This window comes from Hoplias malabaricus, chromosome 1 (assembly GCF_029633855.1).
Source record: "Hoplias malabaricus isolate fHopMal1 chromosome 1, fHopMal1.hap1, whole genome shotgun sequence".
NCBI lineage: Eukaryota > Metazoa > Chordata > Actinopteri > Characiformes > Erythrinidae > Hoplias > Hoplias malabaricus.
Window position 1 is genome coordinate 59,162,958 of NC_089800.1, and position 15,246 is coordinate 59,178,203.

The 15,246-nt window shown below is 34.9% G+C and overlaps 1 protein-coding gene across 2 annotated transcripts; it reads left to right on the forward strand.

Annotated features, from left to right (window-relative positions):
• Positions 1-1,264: 1,264 nt before the first annotated feature.
• Positions 1,265-15,017, forward strand: LOC136694845 (adhesion G-protein coupled receptor F3-like). Of its 2 annotated transcripts, XM_066668701.1 has the most exons (19): positions 1,265-1,286; positions 1,416-1,451; positions 3,600-3,666; positions 4,065-4,077; positions 4,179-4,313; positions 4,556-4,714; positions 5,147-5,250; positions 8,520-8,578; positions 9,131-9,255; positions 9,803-10,021; positions 10,147-10,374; positions 10,497-10,640; positions 10,782-10,966; positions 11,292-11,477; positions 11,573-12,901; positions 12,993-13,034; positions 13,568-13,603; positions 13,692-13,772; positions 13,866-13,997. In XM_066668701.1, exons 3-18 carry the CDS (start codon positions 3,616-3,618, stop codon positions 13,752-13,754), a joined length of 3,078 nt encoding a protein of 1,025 aa, XP_066524798.1. In that variant the 5' UTR covers positions 1,265-1,286; positions 1,416-1,451; positions 3,600-3,615; the 3' UTR covers positions 13,755-13,772; positions 13,866-13,997. The 2 variants fall into 2 exon arrangements, with proteins under 2 accessions (XP_066524798.1, XP_066524799.1); XM_066668702.1 differs by lacking the exons at positions 1,265-1,286; positions 13,866-13,997 and adding an exon at positions 14,921-15,017 and having other exon boundaries at positions 1,339-1,451.
• Positions 15,018-15,246: the final 229 nt, after the last annotated feature.

The following is a 15,246-nucleotide window of genomic DNA, read 5'->3' on the forward strand; positions in this document are numbered from 1 at the left end:
ACACACCAAACTCCACAGTGGTTCTTGAACACACACTCTTAGGACTCTGTAGCTGTGTGCGAGTGATACTAACTGTTGCACAACTGTTTTAGAAACCAGGTGAGCTTATTGAGCTCTAATGTGAGTGAAAAACAATTCATATTATACAACTTACAAACAAACATCCTATATGACATTGGGTATTTTGATTATCATATACTCACATTGATTTACTAAGATAATTTAAACATCATAATTATGCCATTTCAACACTAAGCTCTTAAGTTAATGTCCACAATCTTACAGAGGCCTACTTCCATGTTCTTATCACTCTGCTTATCACACTGAAGAACAGTATCTTCCTCTGGTTTCAGATTCAACACAACATAATCCCAAAGATTACTATCTAAAGATTTTGTTAATCTGGGATAGTTTTTAAGGCAATGACATTCAAACAAGAGAAAACACATTGCACATTAGGTTTAAAGCTAATTTAGAAAATGTTACTGTTTAAGAAAAAACAGCTGGGAACAGTAAACAGATCACCTGTGTCCTCTGTACAGTTATTTTTCTGGCATCTTAGGCAAAGATTAAAGTAAGAAACGAATTTAGATTTTTTTTTTTATTATTTCACATTGTATTTTAGCACTTCTGTTAGTTAAATGTAAGCACACAGTATATTTAGTTTCAATTCCTTTTTTTTAAATAATTGAATGCATCTGGTCACTCATCTTTTTATATGTCTATTCTAATCATAATAATGTTACACTTGATTCTCAACATTTAATATCTTCTGTAGGTTTAAGCATGTAACTGAAACTAAATTAATAGTGAGTAGTCTGAATAGTCCTTTCCCGTTTGTACAATACAAAGGGACTGATAGTGTAAAGACTTTGACAGGTTAAATAAATTGGGCATATGATTTTTTCCTAGCTTTATAAATTAATTTGTGCATTTCAACTCCATTCTGTTTGCTTTCCAATTTGTCAAAGAATATTTTTAAAATCAATATCAAAACAGTTTAAGTATAAAGGTGAAACCGTTCCTAGAGCCCTCCAAGTCATTTGCAATGCAAACTAATTGCAGAATGCATTAGCAAAGGTTTTGAAGAGCACTTTTGTAAGTCAAATGACGTTAACACTAGGTTACTGTTGGGATGAGCTGAATGTTTCAGACTGTTAAGTGATATTTTATGTAAATAATTCTAAGGGGAATTTGAAGGGCTAGACAACATCTGATAGTGAATGTTCCTCCTCCTAGTCTCACCCTGAATTTCTTACGCTACATCTAGCACTCAGTGAACACAGGTCAGAAAAGTGTACCTTGTGTGTAATGTACTTGTGAAGATACTGGATGATTTCTAAAGACAGTTTGGAAAATTGAATACTTTTATTTCTTTGCCATGATTTAACCGTTTATTGATTGATATATTTTAGGGGGACAGAACTTTGGCAACAGTGTTGCCAAGAAAGGTAAGAAAATGTTTCTTTTTGAAATTTTCTGTGACTTCTGTGACTTTTTGACAATACACAGTGGCTCACAACTTTATATACTAGAAAGATTATGGTGAGATTTGGATTTATGATGTTTACTCTGATACCAACATAAACAATGATAAAATTTGGAAGCATGTTTGCACACTGGATATTCATGGTTTAATATAAACTGAACGATCACTGGATTAGGAACACCTACCTTGTACCTACACTCGCTGACCATTTTATCAGCTTCACTGAGCACTTGTAGTTCTACAATTGTAAAGACTGTAAATGTAGTTCATTTCTCTGCTTACTTTATCTCCATTTCACCTTGGTCTTCAATGATCAGGACCACCACAGAGCATCATAAGATTTAAGTGGTTGATTATTCTCAGCGCTGCAGTGATACAAACTGGTGGTGGTGTTAGTGTGCGTTGTGCTAGTGCAAGTGGATTAGTCACAGCAGGGCTGTAATGGTCCTGTGGGGGTCCCGATGACTGAAGAGCAGAGTGAAATGGGGAAAAAGAAATTATGCAGATAATCAGGTGGACTACAGTCTGTAATTTTAGAGCTACAAAGTTCTTCTGTATGGTCAGTGGAGCTGATTAAATGGACAATGAGTGTTGACACAAGGTAGGTGTTCCTAATCCAGTGCTCGTCCAGAAATTTTGCATATACACCATTATAGATACATATCAAGTTTAAGATATATGTATAAATGACTAATTTAGGTGAAAATATTTTGAGAACTCCTAATTTTCTAATGAGATAATAATGTACTCATGGGCGGTAGATGAACAAGTAAACAATAAAAATACATTGGAGCATCAAATCTTATTTAAATAAACAATAGAAAAATAAATAATTCAAATTATTCATGAGATATGTATTTTATACTTGGATTTCTAAAAGAAAAACACAATCTATTTGGCATGGTGTGGTCTTAATGTACAGAACAGAAAAGATAATAGTAGTTTTAATTAATATATATCTTGACTCTAATCATACAAGGGATAAGATGTAAAATATCTTATGACAATTAGAGCTTCACATAGGGTCCACCCTTCTCTCTTCCTTGCTGCAGCTTCAAAATTTCTGTTATTACCTATTGTTGAAGTAGAAAAATGATAAAATACCCAATTTGTGCCTTTTAAAGAAAGGTAAGAATTGGCTTTTTTGGCTCCCCCTTTATTGCTGGATATAATTTATGTTTACAGTACTGAATAACGTGCACCTTTGGTGGTACTCTAACAATAACATCCACACAGCAAACAACAGCACTTATAAGAATTGATGTCTAACACTAAAATATTCTCTAATCTGGCAAAAGTTAACAGGCGCTGACAAGTAACTGTTAAAATGTTTTATAATACTTTGTTGAAAACTGTAGCAATTTATTACTCACTACACCAACAAGATAGAGGCATTTGTCTTGTATCCTTAAGTCCCTTTAAGATCACTCCAGTTAGATAAAGTCAATTAAACTCATGCACAGCCTCTTATTTTGTCACTTTCTTTCTCCTCTTTGCTTCTTCTGACAACTTGACCCAGTATCTGCCATAAAGTCCATATTGTGAATACAGAGCTAGCTCCTTTTTGTTTTTTGAGCTGCACACCCACGTGTATGTGAGATGTGCGTTGTAGCGTTACACATTTCTCCTGAGAATTCCTGACTCCGTGATGCTGAAGTTGTCAATCCCAGCAAACACACTCACACATTCACACTTACGGACACCTTTTGAGTCGCCAATCCACCTACCAATGTGTGTTTTTGGACTGTGGGAGGAAACTGGAGCACCCGGAGGAAACCCACGCAGAGACAGGGAGAACACGCCAAACTCCTCACAGACAGTCACCTGGAGCGGGACTTGAACCCACAACTTCCAGGACCCAGGACCTTCCTAATACTTTTCTGAATGCAATCACACCTTCAAAGAAATGTTCCAACATTACTGATGACCTAGATTTCAGGGAAAAAAACTATTGGATAAGCAGGTGTTTACAAACTTTTGACCATATAGTGTATATAAAATAAGATGACACATTAGTATGATGGTTCTTCATCCATTCATTAGAGTATCATTCTCATGAACTGGTTTTGATTTGCATTTATTTTTCCCTCACGTGAAATGTCTGTGTCAGAAATTTCAGCCTCAGAATGGAATCCTGCACATGGTTTATTCTCATCTTGCTGGGATTGTGTTTCAAGGTTGGTCCTCTTCTCCATTTATGCATTTATATTTTAAAGAGCTGCCCAACACAGAAAATAGCATGTTGCTTTTGGAAGAAATCCTTGTATATCCTAAAATATAAGATTTCAGGGGAAAAATAATTTGTAGTGCAAATTTGGAGTAACAAGACTTTTTATAAACTATCTTTTCTGCTCATATTCAGTTGTAAAAGGAGATTTCAAATGACTGAAAAACAAAAATCTTGCATTGTATAACAATGTTGATGAGTTCTACCCCACAATTTACATTCTTTTAAAACATTAATAAAAATCTTGCATTCTCTTTGAAGATTAAAATTAAGTTATCTCAGAGTTCAATTCACTTCATAAATTTGCACATCAACATGTTGCTAATTATCCAATATCTTTATTTTTAGGCTTCTTCTGGAGGTAAATCATTTTGATCATCATTGCATTAAGCATAGTGCACTCAAGGGACCTTATATCTTTGAGTTCACTTTCTCTCTTTTTTTCTTTTTAATGTGTGCCAGCTAATTCAACATTGGCGTACTACGTTGAAGTCCAGCTTGAAGTAGGAGCATATGACAATTTCACAAAATTGATAGAGAACCTAGTTTTGGATTCTGACCACACAACAGTGGTCAAAGATATCAACATAACAACAGGTAATTAAATAAAACACAAGATGATTAATTATATTTTGAACACAGCAAAGTGTAACACCACCCCACAAAAATATCCATAATGGATAATAATAAACATTAATTCTCCATCTTTTTTTCCCACAGTCCACAGATATATTTTAACAAGTAATTTAAGTTAAATACTGTTCCCTTTTTCATAGATCTGTTTTTGTAAGTGCTAAAAGTGATTTTTTCAGCTTTTTTGTTCTTTCTTCTGCATGTAGAATGTAGAACTCAGGGTTCAGCACAGGTGAACTGTACCTGCAATTTAGGCTACACCTGGAGTGACGAGGTGTGTAAGAACTACACCGAGTGCTGCGACGAAAACTCCTGCTTATTTGCAGCTAAAAACCCCTTAGCTATGTGTCTCTCTGAAAAAAGAGGTAATACATAAGTGCATCATAATAATATGTCCTTACAGGCTTATGGAACTCAAAGAATCATTGTTATAATCATATCTAGTGTCCAGTTTTGTTCTTACACTGTGGCAGAAAGCACCAGTTGAACCACCCAGAGCCATATGTCACCACAGATGTTCAGAAAGGCAGTTTGTTCCCGTTGTATTTGACCCTTGGGGAACCTTAAAGCCTGCTCTTTAACTGAGGATTATTCATGTGATCTTCAATTCCTCAGACAACACTTCCTTAAAAATGCATGTCACTACATGGGCTTGAGAATACTTTAACAAACTGTTGTCAGTAGATACGGTTCACAGCTGCAGTCATAAATCTAAATGTGTTTTTTTTACAGTGGAAGCCAGATGGCAGAAATGTCAACAAAAAAAAAGTTTAAAAATTTTCATCTGTTTTCTCCAGTTCTTATCAGTGGGACATTTAGGGTTGCTGAGCCGTTTACCAGTAACCTTGCCCGTCCTGAATCACCGGAGTATAAAAAGTTTGTCAATAATTATACAGAACAGGTGTGTACTTCAATTCAAATTATTTGTTCAATGCTAAATATAAAATTTAATAGGAATAAATATTTCAACCTGTGTTTCAGCACAACACTGCTGCCATCCAAACACTTTGTTCATATACCTGCATGTACCTGCAATGAGCGTTGATCCATTAAATGCAGTAATTTACTGAACACACATCTGTTTATTTAATTAGTTTTTGTTTATTTGCAGAATGAAACGTTAGAAAAAATAGTGACCTGTGGAAACGTTTTGACATATTTTATATGACATACTTTTCCCCACACATATAAAACTCAGCAAATAAACAGAAAATGGCAGCAGGCTGGCACAACAATTAGAGTTTTGGCTGCAAAGGTCCAGTGATCCTGAGTTCTGTTCTCACCTCTGGGCCTCTGAGCCGCCTGGGAGGATTGTGGTGTGTTCTCCCTGTCTGCAAGGGTTTAGTCTGGGTTGTTCAGTTTCCCCCCTCAGTCCGAAAACACATATTAGTAAGTGAACTGGCAGGGTAAAATAGTTTACTGATATCAATGTGTGTGATACCCAGGGGCAGAGCCAGGGGTTGGCCAATGGTGGCCAAGGCCTCCATCTTCGGCCACCCCTCCGGCCCCCCACTACAAACCCAAAATTAAATTTTTTAAAAATTTTTTCATGTTAAATCTGTTAATTCTTAGATTTAATTCAAAATCTGTAATAATCTTATAATTTCTTTAATAAGGGGACTTGGGCTGTGCATATCTCCCTCTTATACTTCTGTAAGCAGCATTTCTGTTACACTACATTTATTTCACCTAATGTTTTATTTAAACAACTGTATAAAAGTACTCTATAGCAGCACATTTCAACAAGGTAGCACAACTCGTCAGAACACCCCCTGGCTCCCGAGTGGGCATTGCCCACCCAAATTCCTTCATTGCCCATTCAAATTAAAAGCCAGCTCAACCAACTAAAAACGTCTTTTTTCCTTTGCTTGTTTCTGATTGGCCCTTTGAGTCATATAAAATCGATAGAATATCTCATGCAGCTCAGCAGAGCAGACAGGTTCTGTCACTGTGAAAAGGAGAAGTAGTGATCTAAAAAGGTCCATTAGAATTCAAGCCCAATCTTTATGGTAGAGTTGGCTTATTTTTTGGTGACATTTGCTTGATATTTCATTTAGTATCTTTTTGGCTTCTAATGCTCTGTTAGTTCGCACTGTAATTGAAATATTTTTCACATATTTTGTTTTATTTTATGAATATTATGCATAAAATATGCTATTATACATTTAATAACCTTATAACAGTAAGAAAACTTATCACATGTAACCCCTGTTCAACTGGGCTTTTGGAAGATTGGTGGTCCCTGATAATGTATCAGTCATAAAATCTGATACCCCCCCCCTCCCCCCCGAAAACCACAAACAAGTGTTACTTTGTCTCAGGGCAGCAGTGTGCCACAGATGTACTAAAACACAAAGAATTTCTATAATATATTTAATATGTGAAATAATTTAAAAACATTCAATATATGCATTAGAATATTTTATTACAACAAGCTTCAGCCAGGATTTATTAATCAACATAAAATAAGACTTTACATCAATATTGTAACATTGGAACTCTTTCTTTACTGTAGGTACTTTGTGTGTGTATGTGTGTGTGTGTGTGTGTGGGCTGGAATGTGTGTTTTTTGTGGGAATATTGTTTGATAAAATATTTCTTTTTTAGCTCATTGTGAATTCCTATTCTGTGTGGAACTTCAGGAAACAGTTTTTGGTGAATGTGAAGCACAGGTGTGCATCACAATTCCGGTATTTGCGAGTGCCTGGCAACCCAAATAATGACATATACATCACAGTACCCAGAAACTGCTCCAGTTCTGTTTGAGGGTGGAGCAACTCTTTCAGTAAGCAGTGAGATTTAGGGGCTTGTTGACATTGCATTGCATTGCATATAGATTTGACTGCTCTACAATGACTTGCAACATGTCTTCACAGAATGATGAAAAAAATTATTTGATTAGTTGATTATGTATCTGACAATGATGTTCCATGCTAACCACAGTGGAGAACCCAACACAGTGCGAACTTTACTGATTTCCCAGAATGGCAGAGCAACATTCCAATATCAGAAGAGATTCGGTCCCCCCGGAGTACATCAAGACATTTTGCAAGTCACTGTAGAGCAGTCAAGTCTATATGCTATGCAATGCAATGTCAACATGATTTTCTTCATTTTCATCATTATCAACAGGCAAACAATTAGCTACAAGAAGAAAGCAGGCAGAAATAAATTAGATCTTATGTATTTCATACATATCTTATTTGTATAATTCCATTCCCATAATGGAAGCAAAATACCTCACCAAAAACTGTGCACTGTGTTCTATGCAGCACTGCTTACTGAAAGAGATTATTTTTATTTAAAGGGAAAATTTTAGGGCCAAAAAGGTAGCTTGTTGCTTCAGGGCAACACTATGCCATAGTAGGTTAAAAACATTCAACATGCTTACAAGCAAGTAAAAGACAACCCCCCAACACACACACTTACAACCTTTTGTACAACCAACCAATTTATTAGCATGTTTTAGATGGTGGGAATAAACTGGAGTATTTGGAGGAGCTCTGTGCAGACACAGGGACAACACAGCAAACTGTACACAGACAGTGACCCAAGGCAGGGACTGAACCCACAACCCCAGGACCCTGGAGCTAAGTGAGAGTGACTCTACCTGTTATACACCACTGTGCTATCCTGTTAACTTACATTCACCAGAAAATCAACAGAATCTGACTGGAAGTGTCTAAACATTTGCAGATGTCAGTATGTGCTGTAGCACCATAGTACGTATCAGCGATAATACTGCCATACCAAAATGAACCAATCTAAAACTGGATGTCCTTTTACCACTGATCTGTGCTTGATCTTCTCTCAGCAATATGATGCTTCTTGTTTATGTTTACACAATATTGTCAACATTTTTTTTTTTTTTTTTTAACAAATAATTTTATAACTAATGATCTTGGTTTCTGGTGCTGTACATTTGCATTCTGCCATCATTGAATGAAGCACTCCTATTGTCCAACAGTATTTTATTTATTTATTTATTTTGTGAAAAGTGTTCACTTAAGGAGTCATGTCATACTAATTTTGTAGAAGAAACCAAATTTTAGGATGGCTGAAAAAAGGGCCGTGTTATAATTATGCATGATAATTTATGTGACATACAATATTCTTTATTCATTTCTCATAAAACACTTAAAATATATGTATCTGTTTATTCTATTTTAGCTGGAAAATGTTTACAGTACTCTGTCTTGGTTCGATTCACTAAAGATCAATGAACTCAAGTAAGAGCAATGAACTATCAGAATCTTTCCTTTTTGAAGTCTTATTAAATGTACTCGATTGAGTGCAGTTTCACTGACCCTTTAATCCTGTTCTTCAACTTTCAAGACCCCTACAGCACCACAAAAAAGCTGGTATGATTTGGGTGGTAGATTATTCTCAGTGCTGCAGTGACATTGTGTGTCATTCTTGTATGAATGGGGCTGATTTTTTAAAAACTGTGTCCACTCACTGGCAACTGTATTAGACACGACTGCTTTGTCGGTACAACATGTAGAAGCACTGTTACTGTTACTGCAGCACTGAGAATGATCCATCACTCAAATGGTATGTTCTGTAGTGGTCCTGGAGGGAGGGAATTGAAAAACAGGATGAAAGTAGGAAAAAAACTATGCTAACTAACAGATGGACAACAGTCTGGTATTGTAGAACTACAAATTGCACAAATATTGAAGTGGAGCTGATAAAATCTACAATAATTTTAGAAACAAGGAGGGATTTAAAAAAATATTATGGCTGATTGGTAAAAGTAAGAACTCTTTTCTTTTCTGAAGGCAGGGCAGTGTGATTGGACTCTTTCAGATGCTACTAACAGATCAATTTAAATCATCAGACCTTGAGAATGCAGTCAACAAATTGTACAATTCCACCAATGCTACATTTAACCTCATAGTAACAGGTAATTAATGGCCACCGCGCTTTATTCGTTTCATTTTTGCATGATGTTTGTGGCTTGATTAAATGTTCTGCTGGTAAAATATGAGAATGGGTCATTTTTATGATTTTTAATTAAGATTGAATAGTCAGTCTTATGTTTTCTAGATGTCATCTCTGAAAATGTTTAGTGTTAGTCACATATAATGTTTATAGTGTAAATAGTAGTAAATAATACAAATAAAAGATAGTTTTAGACAAATGCTTTTGTAAATTAAGTAATCAAGTAAAACATGAAATGCTTATGATTCCCTATTTTACAACACTTGTGAATATAGACCTCAATCTAAATTGTCTAGGACAGTCAGACAGCTAGTAGAATAGAAGATCCCCTTCCCCCAAAATCCAGGGGTTTACTCATGATTGAAAAAGAGCAACACTTTTAGGATATTGCATAATTGTGAAATTGTGAAATTTTATTTATATTACAAAACAAATAAAAGTTAAAAACATAAAATGAATTTACATTTATGTGACTTGCACTCACCATCATATTCTTTCTGCTTCAACAGGACTTGTAGATATCACCAGAAATCCAGAATCCCAGGAACCCATACCTTATGAAGGCAACACCAGTATAACATGCACCACAACAGAGAATCTGGGAAAACCCTTGTGGTTCTTTCAACAACAGCAACAACAGGAAGTTACAAATGGAACTGAAGCTAATGTAACTTATAGTCCTTTACAAAGCACAGTTTCAATTAACAGATCTACAGAAGTCTGGAAAGGTATGTTAATGAAAATCACATCTACTCCTGTAATGACAAATTGTGATTTTTGTGATTCCTCACTGATTGACTACTCTGTTTAATGCAATTAGCTGATACAACATTGTTCGCTTCTTTCCACACAGGAACTTTTACATGTGACTATTTGAAGTCTGCGTCCATAATATACAGAGCATCCCTGTATTTGGACATAGCTCTTTTGCCTCCAATTATTATCATAAGTGATCCCCAGTTTCCAAGCTGTATAGGCCAAACTAGACATTTTTTTATTAGTGTTCTTTGTATAGTTCCTAACAACACAGAAATCTATAATGTTTCCTGGGAAGGAAACTCTCCTGAATCTAATACAGAAGGTAATGATTGTTGTCTCAGTCTACACATGCATATTGGCATGTGTACACACATTTTGATGCTAAAATATTTTAATACATTTTATTAGAATGAGAACCTGTACTTATGTTTAGTGTGTTTAAAGCCCCTCCAGGGAAATACCGAAGCTACAAAACCCAAAAAGAAATCTTCTGTGATGAAAATCCTGATAAATATACCGTTACCTGTACATTTAGGAACAGATTAAATCAGACAACAAATGCCTCATTGGATATTCCTATCATTACTAGTAAGGTTTTGTTTATTAATTTTTTTATTAGGCATTAATAAGCATAATAAAGTAATAATAAATTGCTAGAAGTGGTTCATTAGCCAAAATATAAATAGCCAAAACTGCATAACTGTATAACTTTCTATTATGTTTAATCAGAATCCTCAACGTATTGCTCAGAAGACAATGGATGGCAAATGGCAAAGTCTAATTTCACTGCAATTATGTTATGCAACTCAAATGCTGTTGGCCTAAAAAAGAGAAACTGCACAAACAGCATCTGGGGGGATGTTATCTCTCTGTGTGTGAATGAAGATCTATTTAATCTTTTAAGTGTTACTAAGGTATCATTATTATTCACATTGTTTTTTATTTATAGTAAAAATATACCAAGCTAGCTGAATTTCAGTCTGGCATTACTCTGGGATCCATACCTCAGACAGCATTTTGCACTGAATTCATTATATTCTGGGGGTGGGGGGGGGGGGTCTGTTAGTCTGCAAATATTTATAAAAAAAAAAACAAAAAAAAGGATAAACAAGAAAAACCCATTTCCAACAACAATGATATACCCAGTGTAATGTCAGATATACAAGGGTTGATAACAATATATTGTATACATTTGTACCAGGCTAATATAGTTTTCTGTTTCTCAATAATATATAACAGAACCTTCAAAGAGGACTTGGGATTGTTGAAAAAAATGCATATGATATATTTCAGCGTTTAAGGACATCGACAAATAACCAAAACATTAACAGTTTTGCAAATGTTAATGCATCTGTGTACGTTCTGGAAAGCATATACAGTGCTTCCAACATACAGAATTCTGGATGGAATGGAACAGTGCTCCCTGTATGTATTAACATTCATTGCACTTTCAGGATGTGATATTTAAAAATGCATTTTAAAGGCAAAAAGTAACATGATATCATATTTGTTTATTTTAGGATTTTGTGAAATCATCAAGCAACCTTCTGAATGACAGTCTACATGACAGCTGGACGCCTGTGAACAATGACACTGACAATTTAGCTTTTAAATATTTAGAGACATTAGAAGGAATCATACATAAAACAAATCTAAATGCAGCATCAATCACATCAGCTCTCCAACAAGAAAATATAGAGTTAATAGTATATAACAAGTCAAACAAACAGCTGAAAGGGTCCCTTAAAAATGTCAATGTCAGTGTCATTGAAATCTCATCTAATGTAACTGTGCAAACCGCAATCTATAATCTAGCTAGCAAGTTACCGAATACGCTATACAATGAAGAAACCTATGTAAGTGATACAATATTATCAGTTGTTGGTGAAAATAACACAAGGCTTTCAATGGTGTTGAAACTGAACAGACTCCCAAACCATCAGATGTACTGTGTGTACTGGGATTCTGTGCACCATTGGTGGTCTGATAAAGGGTGTCGCTGGGGTGGTGTGAATAACCCAGATCACTGTGATTGTGACCACTTGACCTCATTTGCAATTATGATGGCTAAAGAACCAATCAATCTACAGTACATGGAAGAGCTGACATATGCAGGGCTAGGTTTCTCAATTGTATCTTTGATTTTGGGATTAGTAATTGAGTTTTTAGTGTGGAATACAGTGGTAAAGTCAAATATTGCTCACTTTAGGCACACCGTCTTAGTGAATATTATGGTTTGTTTGTCAATAGCAGATAGCAGTTTTCTCGCGGCCCCTGTTCCATCATCAAGCCCCTCCAACTGGTGCTTAAGTCTTACGGTTTTGAAGCATTTTTGCTACTTGGCTGTGTTCTTCTGGATGCTGTGCCTGAGTTTGGGCCTTTTGCATCAAGTGATTTTTGTTTTTGTTCCCTTGAGGAAAAATGTCTACTTGGGATTATGTTTTTTTCTGGGATATGTGTGTCCTTTAATAATTGTAATAGTCACAATTATTACTTATGACAATGCTATGGCGGGACAGTACTATTCTACTGAGACATGTTGGCTGATATATGTGAGTGCACTGAAGGGGTCTATCCATGCCTTCCTTTTTCCTGTTTTTGTTATTGTGTTTCTGAACATGTTCACCATGGTTGTGGTAATCAGCAGGATTTTAAAACCCACTTTATCAGAGGGAAGCACTCATGATGAAAAGGAGATTGCAAGAAGCATTATTAAGACAGTTGTCCTCCTTACACCTACTCTTGGAATAACCTGGATTTTGGGACTTTTTGTGCTAGTGCTTGACCTCACACTGGAGCCCTACGCTCAAATTGTAAACTACGCGTTTACATTTTTCAACTCATTTCAGGTATTACCATACAATCCCACAATCATTAACAAATGACTACATTTATAATTCTATATTAAACACATTCCATCTCTCACACATTGTTATGCAGGGCTTCTTCATACTTCTTACTGGATGCTTTGGAGAGAAAAGGGTAAGTTTGCATATTTTTAAATATTTATTGTTAAATTTGTGTTGATGCTAGCTTTTATGGCAAAAAAAAATCTGAATTAGCAAGTTTTACTCAGAATGTCATCTTCGGCTATGGGTTTTTTTATGGGGGTGATGGATTTGTTTACACAAAAGGTTACATTTCACTAATGTGCACATTGGTAGATCTTTGCATTATTAATTATTTTTAAAAGATGACCCTCTGTAGTTATTAGGAATTTCCTCAAATTAACAGAAAAATATATAATTCATTTTACTGAAAATAGATGAAGAGCTTTCCATTTCACAGAGGAAATAGCCTAAGACTGTTACTTTAACTATTGTTATTGATTATATTGTTGCCATTATATACATCATAACAGAATAACTAGCAAAAATTCCAGGGGTCAAAAAAGGTTAAACATATGGGGTCTTGGACTATCTAGGGCCTAGTCATAATTCTGAAATGGTTATGAGGGTGTATCTCAGTACTCAGTGGAGGCAAATAATTTCAAATTCATCCTAATTTCTTCAAAGGTTCGAGATGCACTGCACAAGCGCTTTCGAGCACAGGTAAATCAGAATAGAAACATCTTTTAATATATATTTAACCTGGTAATTGCAAGTGCTTACTTCAACTGATAAATTATTATAATTCCAGCAATCAGCGTACTCTAACAATGAGAGCTCAACAAGAAATTCATCAACAAATAAAATAAAATAACTTGATTTCTGTGAAAAGGTAAGTAATCTGTTTAATCTCTTTACAATATATTGTATTATTGTGAGTAATTGAGTGGATATTTAAAGTCAACTAAATTTTGTCTTCCTTTAGGGCATTAGCTTTTATTTATATCATATGGTCTCTCATGACAACATGTCTCCAGATTATGTCTCCAGATTTTTGTCTGAGATTTTTTTAAAGCAAAGTGATTTGGAAGGACTTTTTCTCCTCATCTAAGTGTATGCATCAACTCTAAACCCATCTGCCAGTTAATAACTACTTCATTTTAACCATGTATATTATTAAAGGAACAATAAGCAATTTTGTTGTTTGCATAATAAACACCAACAATACCAATGTTATATCAATGGCAGGAGAGGCACTTTAATCAAATAAACATAGCACAAAAAGTAAGGAAATTTGTGTTTGGTCGATTATTTCTTTGTTGTAACAGTACTTCTTGGCAATATACCTGTTAATTTCCCTTTTAAATGGTGCCACATTTGTAAGGAACATCAATTTTTGGGATGAGGCTCCTGTTTGTTAAATTAATAAATTGTTTAATTGTCAATATGTCTTGTTTCTTCAAACTTCAATCATCCAGTCCGTCAATGGCAGAATAAGCTGTTTGTCATTGACAGAGAGGATTTGGTAAATTTCTTCATGGGTGCAACCCACATACTCAGCTCTATCCCTCATCCCACAAATGCATATTCCTTACAAATGTGGCACCATTTAAAAGGAAAATTAACATGTTTTCCAACAGTATAAGATTTATTCCCAAGAAGCATTGTTACAACAGAGAAATTATCTACCAAACACACATTTCCTTACTTTTTGTGTTATATTTATTTGCTATTTTAATATCACACATTTAATAACTACAGTTAAGTATTCAGCAGCTTATTTTACTAAGCACTTGCATGATATAGGAACCAGAATAAAGCAAGCAAACCACAATAACAAAATGAAAAAGGCAGAAAAATATAGATTTATATTTATTCCATTTTTTTCCACATTAAAGGCGATATCTACATTTGTAATAAAAAAAATATGTTTTCATAAAATTCCTCACAATCTGCTAGTTCAGTCTGTTTGCATGCTCTCGCATGCACGGTCTTGGTCTGGTATGCAAGGCTTTCTCTCTCTCTCTCTACTCATAACAGAGGCGTTTTAAGTTTTTTTTGGACAACAGAGAGAATTCCAAACTTTGAAAAGCATGAACTGAGATGAGGATATTGCTCTGTTTCTGCTCCATAGGTGAGTAATATTAATTTAAGTAAACAATTTCACCTTAAAAGACATGGAGCATCTGTATTTAAACAACCAGATAGAGCTGAATTTCCCCACAATTGTAGACAGTCCCTTTAAATGGAATAGCAGTTACATATAAATTCCTTAATTTTTCAAACAACACTTAAACATCAATGAAAACAGAATATATTTACTAAGAACCATCATGTAATCTTTAAGCTTAGGTTTATTTTCTTAA